Here is a 10,370-nt window from a genome sequence, read left to right as displayed (position 1 = left end):
AAAAAAAAAAAAAATTGGATGAGAGGAATTCGTAAGCTTCACTCAGAAATGACTTCATTATGACACGAGGAAGCACATCATTGGTCCATTGTGTGACACATCATCAGCTTTCGAATCACTATGAGCCACGTAATGAAGCCAACGTGGCAGTTTGTCTTTTCCGAAGGGCGGGACTCGTGGGACCAACTCCCAACTCCTACTGTAAGATCGTGAACAGTGTGTTCTCCGGTTCTCCGTGTCAGAGGCTCAAATCTAAGATCTTGGCTTAAAACCCTCAAAATCTCATTCTCACAGTCTCACCCTCCCCGGCTCTGTCCGAAATCCGAGTAGCAATGGCGACTCGATTCCTACTCTTTCTTTGCATCTTAGCGCTTCTGATCTTCAGTGGCATCTGCTCTGCGTCTGAATCTAAGAAAGACGAAGATCTCGACGAAGATCTTAGTTTCCTCGAGGAAGATGAGGAAAAAAGTCCCATCGATAACCATTCTGCTTCAGATCCAGACTTCCCCAGCGATGATGGTGATGAAGATTTCGACAATTTTGATGATTTTGATGGTTCATATTCCGATCACGAGTCGTATTCGCAACCAGAGGTAGACGAGAAGGATGTCGTAGTGCTGAAAGAGGGGAACTTCAGTGATTTTTTGGAGAATAATCGGTACGTGATGGTTGAATTCTACGCCCCGTGGTGTGGACATTGCCAAGCTCTTACCCCGGAGTACGCCGGAGCTGCAACGGAGTTGAAGGGAGTGGCGGCACTTGCCAAGGTGGACGCGACTGAGGAGAATGAATTGGCTGAGAAGTATGAAGTGCAGGGGTTTCCGACCTTGTTCTTCTTCATTGATGGAGTTCACAAGCCTTACCCGGGCCAGAGAACCAAGTAATAACGTTGATTTCTTTGTTATCTTTTTGCTTAATTTAGGTATTAATTTCAATTCAGATTATATAGGCTACTGTGGTTGAAGTAACGAGTTTTGTTTAATCGAAAATAGGCTTGCTTAAGGTCAGCTTCTGGGCTATTATCTAACTACTTGTTCTTTTGTGGCTCGTCAATGTTCCTACTAGCATCAAAGAGAACAAAATCGTTTTCAATTTGACCACTGATTTCATGATCGAGACTCAACAGTTTCATTTTTCGCAATTTTGTATTATCAAATTTACTGTCCATGGAATCAGGATGGACATCCAATTAAACAATAATAATAATTTGTATAATTATTATAATTATATTTATCATTATTAATATTGTACAGTACGCCTCTTGTAGCTTGAGGAAAAGACATTTTATTAGTTATTACTTGTTAGAAATATTTTTTTTTGGGGGGGGGGGGGGGAAGTTGGACAGTGTTGATCGTAAGCAACTGTTGGACATACCCATGTTAATATTTATCTTAAATTTTATTTATATTATTGGTGTGGATATATAGTATATGTTCCTTACAACTTCATCTGTTTGTGCAATTTTTCTGTCAGAATACTTATGACATAATTAGGAATTTGATTTTGGGTTGCCCACTGAACAGTATATCCCTCCTCCCCACCACCCCCCCATATAAAAAAGGGAGGGAATGAAAAAAAGATTTAGATCTCCGGCTACCAGTCAATTTTTTGGTTTGGTGAAAGGTCTAATATCATTTGGGAGAAGGGGCTGTTTACACATTTAGAGGCTATTATCACTGCGAGCAACTGACACATGGTCTTTGAGGGCTTTTGCATGCATGATTGTTCTCCTCAGTTTCTTTAATTGAGAAACACTATCATGGTAATTTTGTGATCTGTATCTTAGATCTTCAAAATTGTATTTGATGTAAGCTATTTTTTCATAAAATTATAAGTTTGTTGGCGCAACGGTAAGGTTGCTCCATTGCGACCTAGTGGTTGTGGGTTCGAGTCAGGTTCGCGGAGAAGCGGGATTAAGGTTGTGTACATTATGACCCTCCCCAGACCTCGCAATGGTAGGAGCCTTGTGCACTGAGTATGCCTTTTCTTTTACTGCTTCTTTTAGTACTTGATTCATGTTTTGTTTTTAGTTTCCTTGGTTGTTATAGATTTTAAAATTTTTTTGAGGCAAACCTTGTTTGGTTGTTATGTCAATCTTTGAGTTGATATTCTGAGACTGGGGAAGTATGAATAGTTGCTTGTTGTCCTATGTGAGACCTGGTCTTAGTGAAGATGGATAGTTTGTTTCACAAATACACATATATGGTGAAGGCTGATAGTTCAATTCATTCTACAGAGATGCTATTGTGACTTGGATTAAGAAGAAGACTGGACCTGGTATTAACAACTTAACCACGACGGAGGATGCAGAACAGATATTGAATGCTGAAGATAAATTGGTTTTGGCTTTTCTTGATTCTCTTGTGGTATGTACTTTTTCTTCTTTTAGTTTTCTGCTAGCAGAAAACGATGGTGTAGTTTTACAACGTTCAATATTGCTCAAATTTATTCCTTTTTCTTTTATTCCTGTGCTTTTGAAGAATGTTTTTCCACCTAGTTTCTAGTTATCCATTACTGGACTGGTTATCTCATATTAGGATTATGTTGATTTTATGAAAAATGCTTCGATATCCATATATTCGTTAGATTTTATCTTGGTTTAATAGTTTCTTTATTAGATTTGAAAGCTTTAGTCCTGATGAAACTGCATGCTATTTGTTAGAAACAGACTCTAGATCTGTCCCTTCAATGCCATCACTTAAACTGTATAACATTACAGGCATTTTAAAACTCAATTTGACCGCTTCTGTTACCATGGCATTTCCATCAGTAAAAGTGATACATTAAACCTCTTTTTCTTCTAAAAACAACAGCTGCCTTCCTCCATCTGCAGGAATGAATTACATATAATTTCAGTTGAATTGGATATGGATATTTTTTTTAATCAGTTTGTTTACTCAAACTTTTGGAACTTTTTTATTCAAATGGAGTTTCTCTGAGTTCAGTTGGACAGTGAAGTTATAAGAGCCACAAACTGCTCAGTGAGTGAGCTGATGAATTAAGTCTTAAATCAAAGGTTGATTTCCAATTTTGAGATCATGAACATTCATTTGGTTGCCATTTACTGATTACATCATCTCAATCATGTAACTGTATTTCCCATCTTCTGGCACGATCCTTGGTCTCTTATCAACTCGATTTCTCAAATAACATTAGGGTCCTGAAAGTAATGAGCTTTCTGCTGCATCAAGACTCGAAGATGATGTTAACTTCTACCAAACTGTCAATCCTGACGTGGCGAAGCTGTTCCACATTGACCCTAAAGTTAAACGTCCTGCACTGGTGTTGCTGAAGAAAGAGGCAGAGAAACTAAGCCCCTTTGGTTAGCCCCGTTGATGTCTTTGCATGGGTTATATGCTCTGAAATAATTGATTGTCAAAATCATTAGTGCTTGGATTTTTATTTCTGCAGATGGACAATTTACCAAATCTGGGATAGCTGAGTTCGTGTTTGCTAACAAGCTTCCTTTAGTGACCACTTTTACTAGGGAAAGTGCTTCCCTGATTTTTGAAAGTCCAATAAAGAAACAGGTAATCTGATCTCAAATATGCAATACCTTATGGGATAGGTGGATATTTGTTCCCATGGTTTTGACATGTCAATTGTTTTTTACTATCAGCTCTTGCTGTTTGCCACTTCAAAGGGTTCAGAGAAGGTTGTTCCAATATTTCAGGAGGCAGCAAAACTTTTCAAGGGGAAGGTAACCTTAGACTAAGTTCTTGGAGAATTCATTCTCCTTGTCACTGTTGTTTACTCTTAATATCAGTTTGTGGCCCTGGACAGATTTCAAGTCGGCATTTAGATTTGATTTTTCTCTAGACTGGTATTCTGATTGAGTATTTGGAAATTAGAACATGTCCAACCAATATAACGAACTGAGTACCGAGTTGATCAGGGAATTGTCTAACATGTTTGCATGTCAATCACAACTGTGACGTTGATGTTATATTCTGCTTTCTATCAGACAAAACTTAAATGTCTAGCCTAGAATTCATTCAGATGTTTTTGATTCACTGCAGCTTATCTTCGTCTATGTTGAAATGGACAATGAAGATGTTGGGAAACCGGTTTCAGAATTCTTTGGTGTTACTGGAGATGGTCCACATGTAACTTTATCTTCTTTCTTTACCTTGATTGCTTTAATATATTAATGAAAGCAAATGCCAAGGATGCAAAATCTGGAGATTAACAACTGTAGACATTTCATTGTCCGCAGGTTCTTGCATACACCGGAAATGATGATGCTAAGAAGTTTGTATTTGATGATGAAGTGACCTTTGACCATATTAAGGTTGAAACACTTGAATACTTTATATCCTTTCCCCTCCCATATATATATTTGTTGCACGTCTAAATGGTTGTGCTGTAATACTTAGAACCCAATTGACAATTGGCATCTAAATTTGGAAGATACTTGATCTGAAATCTTTTACAGCTGTAATATACTTCTGTTGTCTGTCAGGCATTTGGGGAGGATTTCCTGGAAGACAAGCTTAAGCCTTTCTATAAGTCAGATCCAATTCCTGAGACTGTAAGTTTATTTATTTTTTGTTGTTTTTGTGCTTAAATTCCATGTCATCTCTGTGTGACTACTTTGTTTCATCTGTATATTGGGTCAGAATGATGGAGCTGTGAAGATAGTAGTCGGAAATAACTTTGACGAGATTGTGTTGGATGAGTCAAAGGACGTTCTCCTTGAGGTAGTAATCTGCCTGCATGGCTAAATCTGGAAATCCTTTTAAATTCCCTTTTCTTTTCTCAATGTTCTATTTTAATTGGCATGATATTGATTTCTGGCTATGTCCCAGATCTATGCACCGTGGTGTGGGCACTGCCAAGCACTGGAGCCTATTTACAACAAACTTGCCAAGCATCTGCGGGGCATTGATTCTATTGTCATTGCCAAGATGGATGGAACCACAAATGAGCACCCAAGGGCAAAGGTCTTTATCATGAACTTAATTTATAACAGGCTTGAAATTGGTAGAAGAGAGTCCTTAAAACTATATTTGCATCTCTGTATTATCGTTTTTATTTCCTAATTCAATTGGGATGAGTAACATCCTGATATCTATCCTATCCTTGATTTCAACTCGATGCTTAGGATTGTGTTATTGATCTACCAAAGGGGAAAGATACTTTGAGCCGCCAGTGTAGGGTACGGTAGCACCTCACTTGAAATGACCTCACTGCCCTCTTATGTATGATACTGTTTTGTTGCACCTCATTGGTGTGCGCTTCACCTCTGCTGCTTGCTCAGAGAACCCTCTCCCTTCCAAGAATATGCCATTTAATGATACTGACTTGACGAGAAATCCATTCTCCTGAACTAACACCCCCTACACACACCTTGGTGCACCCCTTCCTGCATATCCATAAAAGACTCGAGTAGGTGGGTTGGGGCCCTACGAGGTTCCCACTACTTGGAGTAGTTATCCATTGACAATGGCCTTAATATGTGGGCTGCTATTAGTCAGAACCCATGAAATTACAAGGTTGGAAATGGACTGCAATTCATCACCTTGCTATTGTGTCTTTTCCAAACATTTTCACTCGCAGGTTTTACTTTATGGATGTTACATTTTGTATTTTATTCTTTTTGTTACTATCATTTTTCAGTAAAACGAGTGCACCTCCACAGCACCATGTGAACTGTTAATTCTTAACTTCAGATTATAATCACTTAATACCATTGTCCCACCTTTTATTGGCATGACCATTTCTGATGGTAAATTTGATGGTTCTATAAACTTAATAGAAGGCCCATCTCATCCATCCAAAAAAGAGTATCTCTGATGTAGTGGGGGATGCCTAGACGACTAGGTTTCCCACAGGGATTACTCAACTAGAACGGGATAAACTCAATAGGGTTTGGATTGGGTCAGATTCAATTGAGCTCAGCAATAATACAGATTCAACATGCAAAATAAGGGGCTAATTAGCAGTGCAGCAATGAACAATAATAATCTAAGCAGAAAAACACTTGAACTACTTAAGCTTCAAATGGAGATATGTGGAAGGGAACATGGCAGCATGCATATACTAGGTTTAGCACAAATCAATCAAGACACCAAGCATGATAAGCAATCCATACAGTTCTCTAAAATCAGCCAGCTAGTAAGGTAAAACAGCAGGGATTTTTTTTAAGGATAACAGAAAATAAATGGCTTGAAAACAAAGAGCAATTTACAGATTTCAGTGGGGGGGGGGAATGGAAAATAATATAGGAGTCAATGGAGGTGGAATGGGGAGGGGATTTACTTACCTTAGTGCTGTCCAGATCTGAGAAGAAAAGAAGAAGCCAAAGTCTTCCAAAAACAGAGGCACAATCCACTTTAATTGATGAAGAAAACCCAGTTTGTTGGTGAAGTGTTCAGTGGCAGTTCAGATGGAGCTTATACGATCGAGATAGTCTTCAACCGAGAAGGACAGAGACAGTGAAAGAGAGAGATGAGATGAGAGAGAATAGCAAGAAAGAGAGAAGGGGTGAGAGTGAGAGACCAGAAGAGGGAGAGGGCAGTGAGAGAGAGAAATCGTGGGGGGTTTGGGGGCTGTCTTTTGCTTTTAGTAATCTTCATTAATTGAAACTGTGGCCAATGGCCTTACATAAATAAGGGGAAAATTACTAAAGAAAAAAAAAAATTAACCTAGGAACAATATTTCATAAATAAAGAAACTTTCTAAAAAAAAGAACAATAGGATAATTAAGTTTCCCAATTATTCTAAACAACTAAATAAGAAGATAAAATAGAGTAACAACTACTAAAGTAAAAAGATCTGGTGGGGGCCACAAAATACGATCGATTGGGAGGAGAGAGGGTCAAACCCAACGCTGGGAAGGCTGGTTCGATTCATTCTCCTTCTTTCTTCCTTCTTCCTTCTTCCTTCTTCCTTCTTCTAGTTTCCTTTTATGAGACTTTCTTCCAGCCAAATAGAATGCACACGTGGCTGGGTCTTGCGCCTACGCCGCTGGTACACGTGGATGTGCCCATCAATCTCATTTGAATTGGACCTTCTTTGTGTTAGCGAAGCAAGGCAAAGGTGCACCAGCACCATTGGTGACACAAAAAATGATTGAAGATGTTCGTTCTTTTGATTGATTCTTCCCCACTTGTATTTCTCCTATTCAAGTCATGGTAATTTTGTGATATATCTCAGACATTCCATCCTTTATTTGGGTTGTTTGATGTTTTTGGTTTTGATTCTTTGAAGGTAAGTCACATGAGTGCAGCTTTTGGGTGTCACTATGGAATCTACATAAGATGCTTATCCGACCTTTTATTGTGATTTAGCATGAGTACCATTTCAACGCTAATCTGATTGGTAGAAGTTGACACCTTGCATTGAGGGCACTGTCATTGAATCTGGACCTGTTTTAACTCATCTTATTTGTTTTTAACTTCCTAATGATTCAACTTGACCATAATTGGGCATGTTGGATTTGGTTAGTCTTCTGTTTTGGACACATTCATGACTTACATTACTTGCTGCCTTTTCTGATTGAAATCCATAGAGTGCATAGCTAATCTTGTACTGGCATTTTGCAAGAGTACCCTAGACTTACCATCATGATTGATGACCCTCATCTGATTGTTTAAGAGGTGAAAACTTGCATGAGGGAAGCAAGGGAAGCGAATTTTATTTTTTTTTGTTAACTAAAAATCTTTCTGATTTGCTTTTGCAGTCTGATGGGTTCCCCACACTTCTCTTTTTCCCGGCAGGAAATAAGAGTTTTGATCCGGTAAACTGAGCTAATGACTTAAACTTCTTTTTTTTCTTCAGTACTGAACTAAAACGTATCCTAGAATTTGTGTAATGACAACATATGGTTTCTTTGTTCAAGCAGATTACTGTTGACACTGATAGGACAGTGGTGGCATTCTATAAATTCATCAAGAAGCATGCATCGGTTCCTTTCAAGCTCCAGAAGCCAGCTGACACTCTAAAATCTGATAGTGCTGATGCAAGTGGAAGCGAGAAGGAGAGCAGCTCTAATGACATGAAGGATGAATTGTAATTCTAATTCAACGGGGGTTATGCCTACTTATTTATCAGGTTAGAATTAGATAGACAGGGAAGAGTAGTACACATCTGTGAAAGTAGTGAGACAGTGGGTAGACATAATTTAGTTTTTAATGTATCAAGTTTTGACAATCATATTTCTCCCTAGAGAAATTGCAATAAGAGTTCATATTTTTTATTTTTATTTTTTCATCTTCTGATTCGTATGAAACTAAATTTTGTTATCTTAACATGGTAGGAAAACAAAGCATATAGAGAATGAGAGTGAGAAATCTGCTGTCTTCAGTAGTATCAGTTGTTTATGTTCTTTAAAGGTAATAGGAGAGATACTGTGTCTTTATTGCAGTCTGATAGGTCTATGTGGCTTCTTACCATTGGGTGGGGGAGGATTTATGACCCTAGATCTACTGGTGGGAAAACTTTCTCCTATTTTTAATACATACTCTAAGGTCGGAAGAAGAAAATCCATTGAACCTTGAGCGGAAGTTGAGTTTGCTTTTGTTCATTGTAGCTTAAAAACATGAGCAGTTATGTTTGTGCATAGCAGTGCTTTAAAATTCGGGTTCCGACAGGTCGATTTGGATCGAGATGGGTGAGATTGATCCCGATTTCGACCAATCTGAATCGGTCGGTCCCATACAGAAACTATGGTGAGGACAGATTGGGACTGAATTTTGAACGATTGGTCCTAACCGATTGCAGTCCGATTCAGATCTGAATTGACCAGGACTGATCCGGATTTTCTTTTCCATCCTTGGTGCCTAGTATAAAATCCAGGTCTCATTATGGCGTTCTGGTAAGTTTATTTATTAGGGTTTCCATCCTTAAGTGTCAAATAATTTGTAAATCGGGAATGAGCTTCTAGATCTGTGGGAGGCAGCTATGTAGTTGCGCTCTTTGTGCAAGTCCAAGGAAGGTTGGTTGGTTCATTCCTACTACTCATTTCTTGAAAATAGTAGTAGTTTAGCAGTTAGTGTGGTGGTCCCTACTTGGCCTGAGTATAGGTCTTGCACAATTTTTATTTTTTATTTTTTATTTTTTTATGCAGTCATTGCTAATTTGTGTGGCTCCTATGCCAGTCTTAGGGAGGGTGAAATGATCAACCCTAATGCTTTCTCACCTAGACACCAAGGTACATCCGAACTCCCATAAAATGACACATTTATTGATTCTTTCTCATTGATTTTCTCACACACACACACACACACACACACACACACACACACACACACACACACGTAGGAATCAGACTCCCCTATAGGAAACACTTTCCCTATTTCCTTAGAGAGAATCGGACTCCCCTATAAGAAACACTTTCCCTAATTTTGTTAGAGAATTAAATTCTTTATCGTAGTATATATTAGTGCCTTTTGTGTCTCTCTCTCTTCCCATAATAGAGGTAGATAGGATCATTTCATAGGGTATATATTAATGCCTTTTGTGTTCCTATCTTTTCCCATGATAGATATGACCATTACAGATGAGATAGGAGAGAGATACAATGACAGGTGTGGCAGCAGGCAGCACACTAGCATGCCAGTTGAAATGGTGAGTGGGTATTCATCATTAAAAAAAAAATTAATTAATAATAATCCGTACTTAGTGGATTAATCCGTCAACATTTATTGTAAATGCTAGTTTTGTTGTGAACAAGAGATTCTCCTTGGACGCTTTTGATTAATGATTTCTGTCTTTTTGACAATTCTGTCTTTTTGACAAAATAATAATAATAATAATAATAATAATAATAATAATAATAATAATAATAATGATGATGATGATGATGATAATAATAATAATAATAATAATAATAATAATAATAATAATAATAATAATGATGATGATGATGATAATAATAATAATAATAATAATAATAATAATAATAATAATAATAATAATAAATACCTACACCAACATCAAGCTAAACATGTGGAAGTCTGTATTCCTTCATATTATTTAGGAGAAAAGATAGGAATATAGGATGGTAAGAGAAGAATAAATAAATATTTTCGTGAAAGAAGTATATAGTTCTTGACATCTTGTAACGCAACTTAATTGAATTTGCTGTCGCTGTCACTGACAGAGTGGGAGGGTGGAGAAGGAATTGATATGCAACTAACCTTTCCTCCATGTGGAAACCCACCTACTGAATGGTGGGACCCTTTGATGTATTTGATCCACACTCTACATTGTTTGATTATCTTATAATTTTTATTATATACTTTTTTGGGTAAATGTTTTCTATTCGAGAATCATCCTTATACCTAGACACAAAGGCATGCATCCTTAAGAGGAGTATGATGATCATTTATATGACCATCACACACGTCCATCTTATAGGTATCGTA

General features: G+C 37.7%; 1 protein-coding gene across 1 annotated transcript; it reads left to right on the top strand.

Moving 5' to 3' along the window:
* The first annotated feature begins 218 nt into the window (after positions 1-218).
* LOC122058056 (protein disulfide isomerase-like 1-4) lies at positions 219-8,206 on the top strand. Its single transcript, XM_042620476.1, has 12 exons — positions 219-880; positions 2,237-2,366; positions 3,157-3,322; positions 3,412-3,530; positions 3,620-3,700; positions 4,020-4,106; positions 4,217-4,291; positions 4,463-4,531; positions 4,620-4,700; positions 4,809-4,943; positions 7,685-7,741; positions 7,847-8,206. The coding sequence occupies exons 1-12, from the start codon at positions 333-335 to the stop codon at positions 8,015-8,017; spliced, it is 1,719 nt and encodes a 572-aa protein (XP_042476410.1). The 5' UTR covers positions 219-332; the 3' UTR covers positions 8,018-8,206.
* The last annotated feature ends 2,164 nt before the right edge of the window (positions 8,207-10,370 follow it).

Source organism: Macadamia integrifolia, chromosome 12 (genome assembly GCF_013358625.1).
Source record: "Macadamia integrifolia cultivar HAES 741 chromosome 12, SCU_Mint_v3, whole genome shotgun sequence".
Lineage (NCBI taxonomy): Eukaryota > Viridiplantae > Streptophyta > Magnoliopsida > Proteales > Proteaceae > Macadamia > Macadamia integrifolia.
Note: the sequence above shows the minus strand (reverse complement) of the source record. Positions and strands in the feature narration are given on the sequence as shown.

Coding starts and splice junctions, on each gene's coding strand:
- LOC122058056 (XM_042620476.1), top strand. CDS start 333: ATGGCGACTCGATTCCTACTCTTTCTTTGCATCTTAGCGCTTCTGATC. Junction 3,531..3,619: donor AAAGTCCAATAAAGAAACAG/GTAATCTGATCT, acceptor TTTTACTATCAG/CTCTTGCTGTTTGCCACTTC. Junction 4,944..7,684: donor ATGAGCACCCAAGGGCAAAG/GTCTTTATCATG, acceptor TTGCTTTTGCAG/TCTGATGGGTTCCCCACACT.